At 41.3% G+C, this 19884-nt stretch overlaps 1 protein-coding gene across 1 annotated transcript; it reads left to right on the top strand.

Moving 5' to 3' along the window:
- Positions 1-4828: 4828 nt before the first annotated feature.
- Positions 4829-18407, top strand: LOC101801727 (methanethiol oxidase). Its single transcript, XM_038168026.2, has 13 exons — positions 4829-5078; positions 5193-5282; positions 9585-9638; positions 10401-10513; positions 11763-11948; positions 13495-13615; positions 13770-13952; positions 14054-14232; positions 14912-14990; positions 15489-15610; positions 15779-15871; positions 16907-17025; positions 17642-18407. Exons 2-13 carry the CDS (start codon positions 5279-5281, stop codon positions 17802-17804), a joined length of 1416 nt encoding a protein of 471 aa, XP_038023954.1. The 5' UTR covers positions 4829-5078; positions 5193-5278; the 3' UTR covers positions 17805-18407.
- Positions 18408-19884: the final 1477 nt, after the last annotated feature.

The following is a 19884-nucleotide window of genomic DNA, read 5'->3' as shown; positions in this document are numbered from 1 at the left end:
GGAGGCTCAGAGCGGGAGCAGCCTCCTCCTCCCTCTGCCGCCTCCCTCTGCCGCAGCCGCGGGCACGAATCGCACCCCCGGGGGCGGGCTGCGGGTTAAACGGCCCCCAGCGGCCCCCGGTGCCCCGGGGTCGGGACGGGGCAGGGGAACCGGCACCGAGCGGCCCCGGGAGCTGTCCGCGGAGCCGGGCCCGGGGGGTGCGGACAGGCCGAACGCCATCCAAGCAGCCGTGGGACGCTGCGGGTTTGCTGAAGGACACCGCTGGCTCCGTGCCATCAAAGTTTCCTGTGCTGTCAGGCCGACAGATCTCATCAGTGCCTACGTTTCTCCCTAGCATAAATCCAAATGGTTTATATCTTTAATAATAGGGTTATTATTGTGGATAATGTAGTAAGGATGGGCCACGTGGCTTCGAGCTGCACGCAGTACACACCAAACTCTGAAGACAGTACAGCGAAAACTGATAAAACGTGTTTTTACTGGCAGTTAACGTATTTGACACTTGTATAAGTACACGCTTTATAGCTGCTAACGTATCTTCAGCCCACTTTGAAATGTTATTTTATTTATTCTTGAAAACACTCGCACAATTCGATAAGTAGCATGCTTCCCAAATGGACCCCCTTGCTGTGATGCCCATGTGATGCTGAAATGTGATTTATTATTCTGTGGTTCATTAAACAAGCACATTAATTTTCTTCTGATGGTCTTCATGAGTTACCAGTCATTCTTCCTAGTTTGCACAATGCACCAGACTACTCCACCTCATACTGGAGGGAAGTGTTTTCACTTACTGTCGGTCTGTCACCTATAAATCATGTAGATGTGCAATACAAAGGGCTGCGCTTTCTGCTGTGGTTATGCCGCTGATACTAATAAAGAACAACATTATCACTAGCTCCGCGCTTGTATTCCTGATTGTGCTTCACAGCTGCTGCCTTAGAGGCACTTTTATTTAATTATTTAAGGTAATACCAGCAAGTTTCACTTTTTTTTTTTTTTCAAAAATATAGTCTGGAAACAGAAGCTATGAGTAAATATGATTTTTTTTCCTTAAATGGCAAGGAAAATGGGCTCTCACACTGGCACTGCAAGTGATGGGAAAAGTTAAAAGTTTACAAATGGAATTGGGATGTCTGTAGCAGGAAGGATTTCCAATAGATTTCTGTATTACTGACTGATGACTAATGATTGTAGCTACTCCTTGTCCTGGTTTCAGTTAGGACAGAGTTGATTTTCTTCCTAGCAGCTGGTAGGGTGCTATGTTGTGGCTTAGGATGAGCAGAGTGCTGATAACACGCTGGTGTTTTAATTGCTGCAGAGCAGTGCTTACACCAAGCCAAGGATGTTTCTGCTTCACCCTGCCCTGCCAACAGGCAGGCTGGGGGTGCAGCAGGAGCTGGGAGGGGACAGAGCCAGGACAGCTGACCCCAACTGCCCAAAGGGGTATTCCAGCCCATCTGGGGTCATGCTGAGCAGTAGATAGGGGTGGGTAGCCGAGGTGGGGGGGCGGACTGCTCGGGGTTAGGCTGGGCATCGGTCAGCAGGTGGTGAGCAATTGCATTGTGCATCGCTTGTTTGTACACATTATTAGTAGTAGTACTATTAGCATCATTATTGTTATTATTATTGTTGTTGTTGTTATTATTATTGTTATTATTATTTACCTGTCCTAATAAACTGTCTGAACCTAAATGTTTCTCTTAAAAAGGCACCAAATACTGAACTCTATCAAACAGGTTAACTGAAGTGTGTTACGGTCCAGCTCTCCAGCTACGACAGGTCTCTGTTCTTGAGAGAGCCTGGCTGAGCAATAAAGGTAAGTAAGAGACGTTCCTTTTGTTAGAAGCTGCTAAGACACAGCAATTTTTTACTGGCAACTGATATTACTAGTCCTGAAAGAACGGCAGTATTTTCCACAAAAAGGAAAGCTAATTACTCAGGCAAATAACCTACCAGTGCAGAAGGAACCTACTCAAGAGAGGGCTTAATAAAAATAGAGTTGGAGGCCTGTAGCCTACAGGACTCTGGGAGTTGGCCCAGGATCAAGATACTTCTCTGCAGGAAGCTGTTGTGGCTATAAAAATGTCTGTCCTTTTAATCATTGGGTTTGTTTGTCTTCTCAAGTCCCAGCTGAGATTTCCCTTTGCAGCCTCTCTAAACATCTGGTTGTTGTCATTTCATTATTACCAACCTTGAAGTAAAAGATCAGACTCTCCAAGATTATGCAATTTCTTTAAACATTATGAAATTATTTAACAGTAATAAATATGTGGAGTTTCGTACTAGTCTCAGCTTTTCATTTCCAAGCTTTCATTCGGTTCATATTCAAGCCATGAGCTCTCTGAAAGCATGAGGCTTAGAATGTTGCTTCCTAGAAATAGTGATTCCTTCAAACAGTTTGACTGTGGGGCTTAACAGAAATCTTGATTGTAAGCTTTGTGATAAAATCAAAAGTTGTCAGAAGCATCATTTATTAATACATGTGTAGATATTTATTTTGACTCTGGTTGCCAGTGGAATTGCCATATAGATGCAGTGTTTTATACAACAAAGAACGATGATGGGGTTTGCAAATGTGAACGAAGTCTGAAGAAGGCTGCCAGCATTTGTGCTGCAGACGATGGCTTTGCCAGTTTGTCTTCAGTTACCGCACAGAGGCCTGCGTCCACGCTGCTTTAAGCCAAATTTACACTAATGCTTTTCAGCCTTCCTCTAAATTCAGGTAGAGGTGGGAACACGTATTCAAATAAATAAACATTTATTAGACATTTCTACCTTCCAGGCTAATTATAACAACTTAACCTTGGCGTTGTCTCCAGGCATATCAAGGACAAAAGGGTCATTAGGGGCAGTCAACACGGCTTCAGCAAGGGGAAGTCGTGCTTGACCAACCTGTCAGCCTTCTATGAGGATATAGCGGGGTGGATAGATGATGGAAAGGCAGCATTTAGTAAAGAATGTATGACTTTGCAAACACGATACTCTCTTAATATCATAATTCTGTACAGGGTCTTACTCTGCCTTCCTCTCTGTAGGTTTTGCCAGCTGACCATTGAACGATCTGGCTGTTGTTTGCCATGTGTGTTTTTCTTCTTTCTCATCCTCTTTAGAAGTGAATGAAACTGTCTCCGGTGGGTTGCTCTGCTTTGCTGAGCTTTTGATTTGGATTTTTTTTTTTTATGTTGTATCTGTCTGTATTTCTTTCCTTTTGTTCTTTTCTCTAATACACTACACAATCAAGAGGAGAAAGAAATAACATTGCTCATCGAAATGCAATAGTCCTCACTCGAGCAGCATTCTCTATGATGGTTTTGCCTGAGCTTTGCAAGATTTTGCCTGTTTTGTAAAGATTCACTTAAATTGACATAGTGTTTTCGTAAACATTAAGTGGATGAAACCCTGGTATTCAGCTGTCAACCAAGCCAAACGCACCACAGGGAACTCTTCGTTGCTGTACTGTGACAATGACGTTAAATGTTTTTGCTCTCATATTCCTGTTTTAGAGAGGGGAGTCAAAACATGTTGTTTGTATTAGAAGTTACATGACTAGAGTGAAGCTATGAGTGCAACGGCTCCACTCCTGAAGAGCTTTTGTACTTTGTATGATTGTGGGACACACTGCACAAACAAAACACATAACTTCTGGTTGCCTAATTCTGTACACACATTACTGAGTTCAAAAAGTCATCAGTAATAAGGTAGACAAAGGGGTTGAGCAATCTGAATCTTGTCCAGGGCAGTGAAGGAAAGAATCACGCAAGGGAACAGCACACAGCTGTGCCGGGGGGGGTCAGACTAAACCTTAGGAAAAACTGCTTAACGGTGAGGGTGGACGAACACCGGGGCAGGCTTCCTAGCAAGGCGGTTGATGCCCCTTGCTCGTCAGTGTTCAAGGGGCATTTGGACAATGTCCTCAATAATCTTTAACTTCTGGTTAGCCCTGAAGTGGTCGGGCAGTTGGACTGGATGTGTGATGATGTGCTGCAACCATCTCTCGAGACACGGCGTGCAGATGTGCTGATCGAGTGTTGTGCCTTGGTACAAGTGTGTCTGCGAACCTCAGTTCTGACACTTCAATGAGTGTCATTTGTGGATTGATGTAGGATGGAAAAATGATGCGTGTGTTTGCCAGAAGCGCTGCAGAGGCTGTGGGTATGGAAGTAGTAAGGGCTGTTCAGAAGCTGCGGAGGAGCTGCGTCGTAATGGGCTGGGAAGGAAGAGTCGAAAGTGTTTGTGGCTACCCTTGTGGGTCTGTTTATAATACAGTCTTACTTCACTTAATGGGCTTTATCTCATGAGCTGTTTGTAGCATTTTCACCACGCTGTTCCTGACTGCTCCCTCTGGCATGCAGTTCTTCTAATCTCAAGTGCCTCTTCTACAACTTCCCTGCTTCAGGCTGCCTCTGAGTGCTGTTCCAAAGTCTCCATTCGTGTTCAGAGTTTTCTTGGCCTTTCTCTACTTTTGTGGTTGTCGTAGACACACCCCGAGGTGTGCTGCAGATCCCACTTCATTCTCAGTGGCCTGAGAAAACTACTGACCTTTAAAAGAACAGGAAAACGATAGACTGCTTCTCAGCAGGGGCAGTTAGCAGAATCCCAGGTAGGCTAACGAGTGAAACCGAGATTTTCACATGCTCAGGGCAGCTGTCAGTCCTGAAAGAAGCTGCTCTGAGCAGTGATGCTGTGAAGTTTTCAGCAGGCCAGGTCCCTCTTTGTGGTTGCGTTGTTTCAGGGACCGAAGGGCCGTGAAGTGTTAAAAACACAGCTGCTGCGAGCCAAGCTGGACGCGGTTCAGAGCTGCGCTCTGGTCTCACATGCGTCTGCTCCTGGAGAACTTGAAACGCTGCCCACAGCCAGGAGCTTTGGAGCACAACTGCTTCCCCCTTTGCTGTTAGAAAGCGTACAGGCTTTCTCTGTGCAAGGGCAGCTACTTGGGCACAAGGCACACAGATAAATACATCTGGAATATAAAGAGGAGCAAGTGGAAAGGCAACCAGAGCCAGCTGCAGCTCCAGGTACAGCTCTGCTACGTCGGGCAGTGGGCTCCAAAAGCTTCCTCCTCTGCTTCCCAGGAGGTAGGTGCTGGGTTTCTGTTCCTCACCTCTGTGTTCTGCCGCACTGGGTCCTCCCCTGGGCAGCTTCTCTCTCGTCCTGCCCACCCCGTCAGGCTTGCATTTATTGCCTTCTAGGTGCAGCTTCTGCTTCACAAAAATCCCGTCCAGGCGGCTGCACTTCCTGCTGTGCACACCGAGCACTTGGGATCGCCTGGTCCAGCATGGGTAAGAGACCCCTGGGACCTGCAGGGGGGTCTGCTGCTTTTTTCTGCAGTTCTGCACCGTGTGAAGTTTGTGAGCGTGTTTGTTAGTGGGGTGGACTGGTAAGGAGAGGCACAGCACGGGCGTGCGTTTCATCTATTAAAGGGTTTACTTCTTTAAGCTACTGAAAGCTCCCGTGGTTGTAAATAAACAGCTGTAATGCTATCAGTGGCTGCTCTTTACGCTGTCATTAATTGTGTGTCCTAGTACCTCAGCGTTTAGAAACTGAAATAAGTATCTGGATTTACTGCCGTAGTTGAATGTGGATGTGAGTGCCCCTTTCAGGAAGATGGTAAACTGAGGACCCGAACTCCCTTTCTGGTTATATAATTTTTACTTTTATTTCTGGATGCCAGGAAATGAAGAGGACTGAAGTAGAAAAGTTACTTTGTATGTGGATATATTGTTGTATAATTTACAAAGTGGACACTGTTACCTTGTGATTTCACAAAAAAAAAAAAAAAAAAAAAAAAAAAAAAAAAGAAAAAAAAAGTTGTAGAACTTAGAAAAACACCCATAACTGCACAGACAAAAACAATGCTTCTGACTCAGCAAAAGAGACTGGTTTGGGTTATCAGTTATCTCCCTGCGGTGAATGCTTATCTTTTTGTGCTTTTGTAAGTACTAATAGCACAAAGTAAACTGTGTTCGTTTTACTTCAGTTCCTAAAAACTGCAAGTTTCAATTTGCAACCCATGATAATGACGGTTTTGTCTAAATGGCAGTGGCAGCCTGTAAGAAGTAACCAGGCAGCATATAAAGTGTAAGTTAAATGCTGTACTGTGAAGCTTAAAGCAGCCTGGTGGTGATTAATTGGTTACAAGGTTTGGAAAAGTATGCACTTGGCAGTGTATAAGATGAAGTCTTAGACTGCTCTTCAAAAATTTAACAGATCATTAAAGTCTCCTTGCGTAATTTGTTACTTGGAAAAAGATTCGGATTCTAGAAAGAATGTGCTTCTTTTGTAAGTTCTGTAAGGCCTGTTTCTTGGCATGCACATACTATAGCTGATAAACTCATTTCTTTTTTTGCCACTTGGGTGTTTATTTCAGCAGCGTAACCTGGCACAGTCATACCATGCACCAGATTTGCCTACCTTTGTTTTTTAATGTCAGCATTTAATCAATGCACACACTGAGGCTGAGTGAAGTTTCTATTTCCTCAGGCTCTGTGAAAAGCGCAGTTTGGCCTAGATTTATTCTACCTAACTTTAAGCTCTCCACAGAGTTGCCTAATCTATTGCCATGTTTCTCCTAAACTCCCTCTTTCACATAGGCACCTTTACAGTTTGTCTTAAGTGGGCTGAAGAACTCTGTTGCCATAAAATAATACGAATAAAAAGGCAAAGTCTTTGATGCTCCCTTCCTTCATTTCAAGCTGTTAAACCCAAACTGTGAAAGAAAGTACTTCTTCCTTGTGTAAATAGTTGCCCGGCTTACTATGAAACTGTGCTTTATCAGGTAGGATATTTTTTACAACACTATTACCTCTTGTTGTATATCTATAAACGTCATTATACAAGACTACAAGTAACTCCAGGTTAATCTGGGTATAGCGCACCTGTGGCTTCCTCAGAGGCTTTGCATGTCACCTAGGAACATTAACACACGTTACATAAGTATAAACAGATTGGCCTTTTAGTTGTTTGAAGTGTAGCAAAATATCCCCAATCCTTGTGGTTAATTAGCACAGAGTTTTCCAGAGTGGCTTGTGGATTTGTGGTGGTGGTCCACGAAGGATCCCAGTTTTGTTGAGTTTACTGGTCCACTTGGTCTCCAGCGAGAGGAACAGGACAGGTAGAAAGACATGAAAAAATACAGAGCAAATGGAAACTAGATTGGATTCCTCAGTTCTCTTTGCTCTCCAGAAGTGAGAATTGCTGTAAACAATGGTAAAAAAAATAAATAAAAATTGCATTTTTATCAGCTCTTAGTGCATATACACAAAAAGCTGCATAGGAATGAGGAGAAGCTGGACTCATAGTACCTCCATTTGTGAGGAAAAAAAGGAAAATTGTACAATGAAGCAATTAAAGTTAAATGCGTGTGTTCTTCCTATTAAATTAGCGTGAGCAATTGGTGGTAGAGAAATGTTGTTTTATTAGGAAGACGAGGAAGGTGGGCTTTGTGAATGAGGAGCTATCCATAAGGGAATTTGTCTGCAAAGGTGTAAGATACAGGAAAAAAAAAAAAGTGTTTTTGTCGTAGCTGGAGCATGCAAACCACATGTATGTGATAACGATGTCCCACTTCCTGGTGTTCAAAATACTTAGCCAGCTGCCAGATTGATGGGGGCTCCGGAATGTAATGATTTATATTAATTTGTTTGCTGTGTAAATATCCGCAGTTACTGTACATAGCATGTTGCTACAAGATGGTACAAATCAGTCTCATGACAAAAACCTTATTTTGTACTCACAAATGAGCTTGGCATCATATAACAGAAAGACTTTGAGCTTGGCATCATATAACAGAAAGACTTGCATCATCCTCAGATATCTTGAGGCAGTTAGATACAATGGTTTAGAATAAAAGAGTGTTTGAACAAGATCAGAGGGAAAGCAGAAACAAACAAATGTAAGAGGAAATGTTCCTCATCTTGCTGTATGTTTTCTCTGGAAAACAATTTTGCACAAATCTTTTTTCTCAAAGTAATCTGCAGAACGCTGCATTTGCAATGCTAATTACACTGTGGTCTAATGCATACTGAGTGCCTGCTAATTTAGGTGATTGAGAAAATTGGAATAAAGTTTAAATTATGGCTTTTTGTAAAACTTAGACATAAGTGGAACAAAGCAAACTTTCTATTTTGCGTTTTCAGATAAAAATGTTTCACAAAGAATGTGAAATTAAACCTAAAGTACTAAATAGCTCTTTTTGAGAAGATCTTGTTTTTAAAATTATGAGCCTCCAAATGCAATGAGTGGATTGCTTGAAGCATTTTGCCTCTCTTAGGCCTGCAGCATTCAGGACAAAACAAAAACAAAAACAAAAACACTTTTGTATTTAAATGTGGCGGTGTCAGAGAATGGCAAACAATTAGCTGGTTATTTTTATAAGGTGGGGTCTCATGAGAGCAGAGGGGGAATAACCTGAGAATACTTCAGGGTAATATTTTCTTAATTCTAGCCAACAGTTTATTGATACAGTCCTCAGCATACATGTTCTAGTGACTGTGCTTGAGTAGAAATTGCTGTGTATGAAGCTGTTTGAATATTATTTTAGATGTTGATATGGATCCAAGCTTGTACAAAGGGAAATAAGGAAGTTAGAAATAAGCTGGAACAGTTATGAAATGTTACATGTAAGCAGCGAGCAGTGCTTCATCAAGATCAAGCTCTTAATTCTGAATGAGCCTAAAACAGGAGTCGTGTCTTTTTGACAGTGAACGCATCACTTTCCAGATAGAGAATCTGTGACAACTGCTGCAGTCCCATTCCCCATTGAAGTTTTGAGGGTTTATCATTGGTTTTGACTGTCAGAAAACAGGAGCATTGCTTCTCAGTCTTACATGCTCAGCTTCTATAAAACGTTGTCTTCCCTCCTGACACAGAGCCCAGCTTTCCACCAGACTCGGTCTTTTTGTCTGCTTTTGTGGGGTTCTTCTAAAGTTATGGTTTCCCCACTAAGCTGTTTTCCTTCTGCTGATTCATGCTGTAGATGAGGAGCTAGAAAGGGTAAATATGGAATTGCCAGTTCAAGGAACAGAGGTGGGGAGCTGAGTTTCAAATAGAGAAAATGTGTAAGGGTTTATAATTCCCCTTTCTCTTCTCCTTTCTGGTTGCCTGCAGTATCACCTCTTACCCAGGTCATAAATCCTTAAAAGTCACCACTTCTTCAGCATTTATATGCAGAGGAAGACTGGAGGCTTTCCAATAATAATAAAATGGGTTGTTCAAACTGGGCAATCTGGCTACTTACTCATCTGGCAGTGATTCAGCAGCTATCTCTAAAACATTTAACACAATTTTCTTTAAATCCATAGACCATTGTCATATATGAATGTGGTTTAAAATAGTGAGGTTGAACTCTTTGAAATGAAGGCCAAAATTTGCCATCATTTTTGAGTGTGGAGTGTCATATTCAGTATATTTTCAGAAACTGAAGTAACTTCACCACTAACTGGAGTCAGTGAGACTTACAGGTGTTTGGTAATGTAAAAATCAATCTAAGATTCATCAATCTTTGAATTCAAAGCCAATATTATTTTATAGGTAAATTTTAAAATAATTTAGAGACTTAAACTTCTTTGTTTTCCTCTAATCAGCAAAATGTGGAGCATGTGGTCCAGGATACGCAACTCCTCTGGATGCCATGAAAGGCAAGTAGTGGGATCTTTTCTTAAATCCAAGCCATCAGTAAAGGAATTGATTTCAAATTCAGTGAAGATTAGTTAGATGCCTTCCAGAGTGGCTAATTAGCAAGGCCAAGTAGACTTCAAATATCAGAAGAGATTTGATTTCATTTTGGACCCAGCTGCACAAAGCATGCAAGCTCTGTTACCATGAGTTCACTGAATCATAGTGCTGAAACAAAGCAGATCAGGGTTTAGATAAGTGTGCAGATATAGGATATAGGATGCTAATATGCTGCAAAATAGAGCTTATCCATAAGAATATGAGGTGCAAGTTACCATAATTTAGCTTACAAAAATGATTCTTCTATATTTTTGGGTGGAGAGCTTTACAGACTGCACTCAGACTCTCTCATAAAAGCAAGTGATTTTTCTATGAGAGAAGACAAGGAAAACTGGAGGAGGGACTGTGTGACATAGTTCAATGGGAAGCTTCTCATCCACTCGTAGCTGTACTAAAGTCATGTTCTGATCTTCCCAGCACTGCTGGGTTAAATCCTGAACCTTACCAAAGCCCTTGAAGCATTTTGCTGTAGCCTCCATACAATGGAAATGTTACCTCCATACAACGGAAATGCTGAGGTCTGGCTTCCTAGTTACCAGTGAGGGAGAATCACAGTTCATAGACTTGGAGATTAAAAAAAAAAAAAAAAGAGTATTTCAATATTAACCTCATTTTTTATAAAGTGATTTGTTCCAACACATTAAACAAGACTTCTACCTTGAAAGGTCCCCGGGAGGAGATCTTGTACCTGCCCTGCATCTACCGAAACACTGGGATAGAGAAGCCTGACTACCTGGCCACTGTGGATGTTGACCCCAAATCTCCCCACTACTGTCAGGTACCCATGTGTAGAACGGCTCTAGTGCTCCGTTTTCTAGGGTGATGAATAGTTGGGTTTGCATTCACTGCTTCTAGTCTTACTTCTTACTTCTTATATGATTTGTGAACTTTCCTTCTCTGCTCTGTAACTGACTTCATGTTTTGTTTCTCTTTTTTCATAACTTTCAAATAGGTATTTGCGTTGAGAATCAATTAAATCCTCTGCTGTTTTTCTTACTAGGTTAGTCAAAATAACATTTACCTTGCTAGTCTCATGACATGTTCAGAGCAATGCTTTTGTGCTAAGTGTTGTAATAGTCCTCTTTGTAGCACTGTTGCTGATTTATACTGAGCATAAGCATTAAACTCTAGAAGGTCTTATTTCCCTGGGGGGTGCCAATAGCGTGGACAGAGTTTATAGTATAGGATCCCTGATATCATGGGAAATTGTACACATTAGAAATCTAATCCATCTGCTTTGTGAATGGAAAGCTGTAGGTAGCCATCTACCAGCACTACCAGATCCCAATTATTGTTAAGACTGATTAGTTTGTTGCTGCAAACAGTATGCTCTAAACTGTATTTAAACATTCAGTGCTCATATGACTGAAATTACCAAAGATGTTTGGACTCTGATCTCCATATCTTGAAGGAGCAGTGAATCTAGTTTTACAATGTAGATTTTCATAATTTGTTCTTTTTTCTTTTTTTTTTTTTTTTTTTATAACTACTGCTTAGGTTTTTATTGTAGAGGAGTGGAGGAAACAAATAGCCTGAACATTTGACAGACTTAGCTATTATCTTCAACTTTTCTCAGTTATACAGGGGAAAGGTAAAAAACAGAAGCAAGAGTGCAAATTAACAAGTCAGTTTGCAACAGTCAGCCCCAGCTGTAATCAGGTAAATCTTGTAAAGTGTAAGACTTGCAGCACATAGACAATTGATGGTTTGTTTTTTATTTTGTCTTTTTTTTTTTTTTTCCATATTATTATTCCACGTCTCCTTAATTAGCTGGAACCTTTAAAAGACTGGGATGAATTTAATAGCATACAACATTTAACAAATGCTATGCAATTGTGATGTCCAACTTTCTTCTCCTGCTTTACTGTTTCAGCTCTGCATATCTCGCACTGAATCTGCTTCCTGAATAACAAATAGCAGTTTTCTTCTGCTCTTTATTAATTTATGCTTTGACATAAAGACCCATTTCTTTGCCTAGGGGAAAAACTATCCTAGACTGAATCTTAAGTATGTCTCTGACTTTGTAGGTCATCCACCGCCTGCCCATGCCCAATCTTAAAGATGAGCTCCATCATTCAGGGTGGAACGCCTGTAGCAGCTGCTATGGGGATGCTTCAAAGAGAAGAAATCGTCTCATTCTACCAAGTCTGATCTCGTCTCGCATTTATGTGGTGGATGTGGGAACGGACCCGAAGGCTCCTAGAATCCATAAGGTATATTTTGGTTATTTCTTTTATATATATATATATATATTTATTTATTTATTATTATTATTTTTTGACCAAGAGATGGTAATTTTATGGATCCCAACTTAAAATTAGAATAGTGGAGTCAGAACAGATTTAGATGCTTTTGCCAAATATTAGGAACTTGTGGGGGTTCTGAAACTCCTACAGTTTATTGATAAATTGCACACAAAAATCTTGCAAGTACATGTGTATACAATGTCAAACACTCAGAAGTTAGGAAGTTTCAGAATTCAGCCTGCCTCTGCAATACTAATTTCAGTCAATGTGTTTGCACGCTGTAATATCGTTTCTGACTAGCAGATCACAAGGCAAATTCATATCTGACACAGTCAACACATTCAACTGAGCATATGTTTTTCAGAGATCCTGATGAGTTCAAATTTGATGGGATTTCTACTGAGCAAAACCAGATCTTCTCCATAAAGGACACCTCCTCCTTGATTTATAATCCTTGTTCCTAAACTTACAATATATAGATTTTTAAAAAGAAAAATCTAGTAAATTATTTAGTATGGAGAAAATAACATTTTTTGTTATCTCTTGTTATTTGAAACAAATCGTTTTTTTATTTTTATTTTTATTTTTAAAGCTTCCACTTCAATAGAACTCATTTGGCTTAGGTTTGGTTTGGATACAGGCTTTTTACTTTGTACACACCTGTTCAGATTCCCTTCTCTGACAGTGGAAAAATACACATTGCTGGAGTCAGATTTGTCTAACCTAGTTTAGACAACTGTATTAGGATAAGGGAATTATGTCCTGAAAGTGTCTATATCTCTATTGATTATAAAATAAGCATAGAGGACTAGCTTTGATGTAAATATGTACACTGTCAGAATCGATACTTGTGTCCTGGCTTCAGCTGGGATAGCATTAATTTGGGTGAATCCTACACCAATGGGTAAAACTTCAGTACAGAGTGCCAGAGACAAATTTAGTGTACTTATCAAACATGGCTTTTGAAGACAGGTCATAATGTGTAATGAAGGAAAATGTTAAGTGATCCTACAAATGCTCTCATTCATAATCTTACCATTTTGAGATCTTTAGAACATTGCCAGAGTTTAAGTGTTAATACAGTGGAATAAAACATCCCAAGGGTCTTTTCCTATACAGTGGATTTTGTTTCAAACTGTGTCTGGCAAGTCTCAAAGATTTTCTTTCCTCTGAACTCCAAATGAGAGCTGACATCTGAAAATCGCACAGTGGTGTTTCTGCCACTAATACTAATTAAAACAAATTCAGATGCACGTGTCTCAGTGGTGCATGAATTAGACTGTTGCTGTTTATGTTTTTGAAAAGAACAAACATATCTATAATGTCATGGATGGTAGTGTATTATTGGCTAGAGTAGAAAGCAAGAGGTGTCAAGTACTCAAAAAGCAAAGTAGCAAAAGAAACTGCTGCCCTGAGGCACACACCATTCCCACTCTGAAACTTCTGCTCTTACTGGTAAAATTGGTATTCCATAATCTTAGTGAAGGTCTGGTTATATGTATACTCATTTTAGGTTGTGGAACCGGTGGAGCTGTTCTGGAAGGGTAATGTGGCTAATCCTCACACCTCTCACTGTCTGGGCAATGGTGACATATTAATCAGCTGTTTGGGAGATCCTTCTGGCAATGGAAAAGGTATTAATCCCCTTTGTTATTTTATGGAATGGAATCACAATATTTTTGTTAAGCATAAGATCACATTTACAGAGTGCTTAGCAAATAGATATTTAAGTATTAATATATTATTTATCTTTTTTAACACTTTGTGTCTTCTTCCATTTTGTATCAGGTGGCTTTCTTTTGCTCGATGGAGAGACCTTTGAAGTGAAAGGAAACTGGGAGAAAGGGGAGAAGGTCCCCCCCTTTGGTTATGACTTCTGGTATCAGCCACGGCATAATGTCCTGATGAGCACTGAGTGGGGAGCCCCAAAAGTCTTGGCAAATGGGTTTAACCCCGCTGATGTAGAGAAAGGTGAGGGATCGTGTGTTTAAACTCTCAAAAGTAAAAGTGGTTTTTCATTAAAGTTAAAATAATCTCTTCTGTGCTTCTTTTTGTCTGACCTGATCCCTTAGGGCATTATGGCCGTCATATTAATGTGTGGGACTGGAACTCTCATACTTACATTCAGAAAATTGACTTGGGGAAGGACTCCATTCCTCTGGAAATCCGATTCCTCCACAATCCGGATGCTGCAGAAGGGTTTGTTGGATGTGCTCTGAATAGTACAGTACATCGGTTTTACAAGACGGAGGTAAGCAATCGAAGAAGCCATGGCAAACCTATCTGCTTCAGAAATCCACCAATCACTTAGGAAATAGTGGAATTTGATTAAAAAGAGAGAGAGCTCCTAATTCCAGTCCAATTCTAGCCAAGCAATACCATCATGTCAGAGAGAAAACCATCTAATGATGGTGAGGATAAAAGCAGTACCACGGGTTTCATGAAGTTACCATTCAGGTCCTTCGTGGCTGAGCAGTTGCAGTTGGCAGACTTTCTGAGTATCTCTGCAGCTGACGTGTGACTTGTCGCCAGTGACAGCCTGTGCTGCCTACTGCTCAGCCACTATTTGGGAGCACAGGGAAGACCTGAAGTTAGAGCTAGGACGGTGTCATGAACAGGGGAGCAGAACTATTGTCATTTTGGAGGGCAAGCTGGAGGAGATAGGATGACAGTCTATAGGACGTTAGCAGTCTGCTGCTGTTAGAGCAGTCGGAGATGTTGTTGCATTACTAACACAGCTCATCCTCAGTGGTGGTGGTGTACTTACTGTTCTCACCCCTTGGTAACACTTCACTGCAGCGTGTGTATCACCTCCGTACAGGACCTGTTAAATAAAAAGTACCGTTTGCTTTTCCTCCCTCTGTCATGCAAGCTTCTTGGCTAACATCAAGGCACTAATAATGCTGTGTTTTCTCCTGTGCCTTTTGCAGAAAGGAAACTGGGCAGCAGAGAAGGTGATTGAAGTACCCAGCAAGAAGGTGCAAGGATGGCTTCTCCCTGACATGCCTGGTTAGTATGAGCATGTTTGGAGAAGCAATGGGGTGTTCTTCCCTTCTGCAGTGTAGCTTTTTGGGAAATCTTTAAGTGTTCAAACACTTTCCTTGTAAAATACTAAGTTTCTGCTTGGATTCTTTGTATAACACGATGTAACCAATTTAGCTTTGTTTATGAGCCACCAAGTGGGAGATCTTGTCAGGCCTCTGCTCTCACATTGCTCAATGATTGAGGTTAGATTCTATAGAAAAATACTTTGTGTTTGGGTCTTGTATATGAACTCACAGTAGTTCCACAACAGAATTACAGAATAGTCCTGGAAATGCTGGTAGGGTCTAAACCTCCATTTGAGTAAGCACAGAGTTTCCAAGGATGGTTGTGTTTGTTCAGCCCATTTCTTAACATATTTTTCTGAGGCTAATATGACTGGAATTTCAAAAGATCATAGGCTTGTGGTTTTGATTGTTGCTCGTCTAGTCCATTTTGTGACTGCTACTGCATCTTTTCTTGAAGGTCTTATTACCGATGTCCTCATCTCACTGGATGACAGGTTCCTGTATTTCAGCAACTGGCTGCACGGAGACATCCGTCAGTATGATATCTCCAACACTCGCAAACCCAAGCTGGTGGGTCAGGTAAGCCAGCCTCAGAAAATCTGTCACATACAAGGGCAGTACAACCTTATTTCCTCCTTTTCAGAAAGGAGGAAATGGCAATTTACCCTTGCTTGAGAATGATCACTATATTGCTTTCATGTTCCTTTGATATCCAGCACCTGTTCTCACACCCTCCCTTGGTTACAGGTATTTCTGGGAGGCAGTATCATAAAAGGTGGACCTGTAACTGTAGTGGAAGACAAGGAGCTGCAGTGTCAGCCAGAGCCATTTGTGATCAAAGTAGGTTTTCTTTTTCTTAACATGCATGTTGTAATTTGTCAGCGCGCTGCTAATTATAATCTGTTTTGAAATATCCCTACACTGCAGTCAAAGGTGCAACATATAAAGCAGTATCTGAGCAAGTTTATATCCTGGCTTACAGCCTGGGTTGCAGGTATCACATTTCAGCATGGGCTGGAGCTAGTAAATCCTGGTAAGTGTTCTGGGTCCCCGATGGAATGGTACAAGTTGTTTGACTGTACCAAAGGCTGTGTAATTACATCTTCCCTGCTGTTGTTAGCTAGCTAATTTAAAGCTAATTCAATGTGTATACATCACACTGCTACCATTCCTTCTGATAATCATTCAACAACTGAAAAACTAAACCAGGTCATGTAGTATTCCTCAGCATCCCTTGTGTGTGTGTGTGTATATATAAGTTTTCAGATAAAGAGTTTTATAAAACTAGTCAATGTGATATAAAAATGAAAAAATATTAACTGTCTCTGGCCATGATTAGTGTGCATTAATATTATCACTGCCAAGGCAGCCATGTATGCAAAGTGTTATTGGATGTGCAAGATCTGAACGTACTCATGACTGGATCTGTTGTCTACTGAAGATGGTTTGAGGAAGCTCCACATACTCCTTTTATTCATAGTGCAGTTTGTAACCTAGCTGCTGTATAGGCATGTTCTTATTTGCAACTGTGTTATGCCACCCATCTCTTGCTTGATTTTTTTATGCTTTCATCTAAGCACAGCATCATGATCCATTCAGCCCTTACTTTCTTACATTGCTAGTTCTGTGAAGTAAGCAAGACCCATCTGAGTTGGCTTTGAGGCTACCTCTTAATAAGAAATAAGGCTCCCAATAAAAACTGTTCTCTCTCCAAAACAGGAAGATTTGTTACTCCAGTGTCAGGGATTTCAGAATGCTGGATGGTTCTCTAAGTAGCAGGCCTGTCACGTTTTGTTTCTCCTTGCTGTTGCATTTCTTTTGCTCAGCCTCTCTGGCTGCTTGTCTTGACCGCCTTGTTCTCTGTTACAATTTTAGGGGAAGAGAGTGCAAGGTGGACCTCAGATGATTCAGCTTAGTTTGGATGGGAAGAGATTGTATGTCACCAGCTCTCTCTACAGTGGATGGGACAAGCAGTTCTACCCAGATCTTGTCAAGTAAGTACACCTCAGTGAAAGGGATGACTGTACAGGCCCGTGTTCAAGATTTTACTACTATTACTTAAATAATAGTGTGCCTATACCAGCTGGTCTACACAGGCAAGGAGACGGAATACAGTAACTTTTTACGCACAGATCTCCAATCTGGGTATTTCACTCACAAGCCAGAATCCATCCCCCTCCTTAACAGGCACAAAACTCTGGGTCTGTACACACTGGTAAATAACAATAGGAAGAAACCAGTAAACATAGCCTAGCCTTCTGTATTACTTCCAAACTACCTTTAAGCACATCAGCATGACTATATTTTTTTGTTAATCAAGAGTGGAAAAGATGATCTTCCAGGTGTCCACAGGAGGGCATAGTGCAGCTTGCCTTTTCCTTGTTAATTAACAACAATTCACTCATTCACTGCTATGAATGAACTATTTCACTCATTAATTGCTAATATGAGGTTGCAGATTTCACTGAGGCAGTGTAACTCACTTTTTAGGCCTGCTAAGGCCTAGTTTGAATCTGGAATTTAATTTCTTTCTATATTAAACAAAGACAAATCCTGCCCAGCAAATATGAGTTCTTTTCCCAATGTCTGTTTTCTTGTCCCTTTTTTCAGGGAAGGCTCTGTTATGCTGCAGGTTGATGTGGATACTGAAAGAGGTGGATTGAAAGTGAACAAAAACTTCCTAGTGGATTTTGGGAAGGAGCCTGATGGGCCTGTTCTAGCTCATGAGATTCGTTATCCTGGAGGAGACAATACCTCCGACATCTGGATTTAACTGTTGTATGGAGCTTTTTTCTTTTTTTCTTTCTTTCTTTCTTTCTTTCTTTTTTTTTTTTTTCACCATGTTTGTTTTGTTTGATTGTTTCTCCCTCTCTCTCCTCCCTACCCCCACTTCTGATTTTATATAGGTGAATCAGTTCAGCCAGGACTTTGTCCGCTGTCTAAATTTAGAATTCCATTAGGGTGAGCCACAGAAGCTCCATTTTCTTCTCATTCTCTGAGGCAGCCAAGTGAATCTTTCTGAAACATGATATACATCTCATTTATTTCTCTAATCTTTGCCTTAAGTCCTGTGTAATCACTATTGACTGCAGGTTTTGAGGCCAAGCACATTGATCTTTTAAGGATTGTTTGCCAGGTGGTGGTGGTGAAGCTGTTAAGAAGTGTACATTTCATGGGCTTGTCCCAGAGCACAAGTGTCCTTTCCCTGCAAAGCTTAATTTACTCATAAATTGATCGGTGTTATACAGCAGACACAGCATAAAAATAATGCGTATCTAATCTGAAGCCATGTGTTTCCAGAGCTGGGTTATATTTTAACATCTATGTATGTATGTGATATTATAAAACATCAGCAATAAAATTGTTCTTCGAGTCAGATGGAGCTTCACTTTTTTTTCTTCTCTTTAGTATTTCATCTTTTTCTGTTTCAGAGAACATAAAATGTAACATCATCTCAGAAAGTAGCAATGACATTTGTTTAGAAATTCTTAGGTGAGGAATTTATTTTTGCTGAAGTCACTTTTGTTCCCATTATTACAAGCAGAGCTTCTCTTCCATTTTGTACAACTGGAGAAAGAGATACTCAAATGTTCATTTAATACTGTTGCAGAAGATTTACCCACTGGCTAAAACCCATCCTTACTCACATGCACATAAAACTCTTGGTCTGCATACAGTATTTGATGTTGTTTGTTGAAATCATCATCTCTTGGGAAGCAGGTAGGAATGTGAAGAAACCAGCTAGTGTGACCTAGGCTCGTGGAGCTGATGGTACTTCCAAACTGCTGAGTATCCTCAGCATGACTTCGTTTGCTGGAAGTTAAAGTAAGTAATCTTCTAGATGGCCACAGGAGGGCATGGTGCAGCTTTCCTATTCCTTGCTAACAATATTTTCTGTTTTTCTCTCATTCATTGTTAATTTAAGGTTACAGATTCATTTACGTTTTTGCAGCCAAGTCACATATAAGACAAATAAATACCTATATATATAAAAGGTCTTTACCCAGCGTGTTCAGTGTGCAATACAAGTCCACAACACGTTGCATAACCCCGTCATGCCCATGATCACAATGACAGCATGTTCGTCCCTATCAGGGTTGGAAGTGATGGGCAGGAGGAGGGACGGAGCTGCCACCATGGTCTGGGCTGTCCCCGGTTGCTTTTCCATGTCACAGCTTCCTACCCGTGCCTGCCACAGGGAGCTCTTCTTGGGCTGGGAGCAGGCTGTAGCGATGTTGTTCCCCACCAACCATTGCTTGCGTTCCTGTTGGTGTTGCTGAGCCTGCTCTTATCCTTCTTCCTATCAGCTTTAATTAGAAAACTCTACGCCCCACAGCTTGGTTTTGTGAGGGATGCCAAAGACGTCACCGAGGAAAGCCAACTAGGATGACCAGCACACTGTTAATGAGCAGCAGACTAATGAAGTTTTTAATTAGCAGGTGTACGGGTACAAGAAGGTGCATTGAGACATGCACATGGTGACTGCAAAAGCACTCTGTCAGGGGCAGCAGCCAAGCCCCTGACGTTGCCTCTGATGGAGCAGCCGCTGCAGCTGCACCCTGCCATCAGGCCTGAGTGTCCTTCAGTGGGCAGCATCCCCTGGTGCCCATTTTCTGGAGCACATCTTCAGGCCATGCCAGCCTGAAAGGCAAATCCTGTGGAAAAAATGAGCGTGAGCCTGTGTGCCAGTCATTTTGCCTTTGCTGCCACCTGACCCAAAAGCGTTTGGCAAGCCCAATCACACGGAAGGTGATTCCAGTGCGTTTCACTGCCGTGCATGTATTTCCCCCCACTCCTACGTGTTACTCGCAGGTCATCGAGGCAGAAGGGCAGTCCTGGGCTTGGATCTTGAT

The sequence above is a fragment of the Anas platyrhynchos genome, chromosome 26, assembly GCF_047663525.1.
Source record: "Anas platyrhynchos isolate ZD024472 breed Pekin duck chromosome 26, IASCAAS_PekinDuck_T2T, whole genome shotgun sequence".
In the NCBI taxonomy this organism is placed as follows: Eukaryota; Metazoa; Chordata; class Aves; order Anseriformes; family Anatidae; genus Anas; species Anas platyrhynchos.
Note: the sequence above shows the minus strand (reverse complement) of the source record. Positions and strands in the feature narration are given on the sequence as shown.

Bases quoted from the DNA above. Each gene is read 5' to 3' on its own strand.
- LOC101801727 (XM_038168026.2), top strand. The intron at 10,514-11,762 runs GTACCCATGTGT...CTGACTTTGTAG, and splicing joins AATCTCCCCACTACTGTCAG to GTCATCCACCGCCTGCCCAT. The intron at 14,991-15,488 runs GTTAGTATGAGC...CTTTTCTTGAAG, and splicing joins GCTTCTCCCTGACATGCCTG to GTCTTATTACCGATGTCCTC.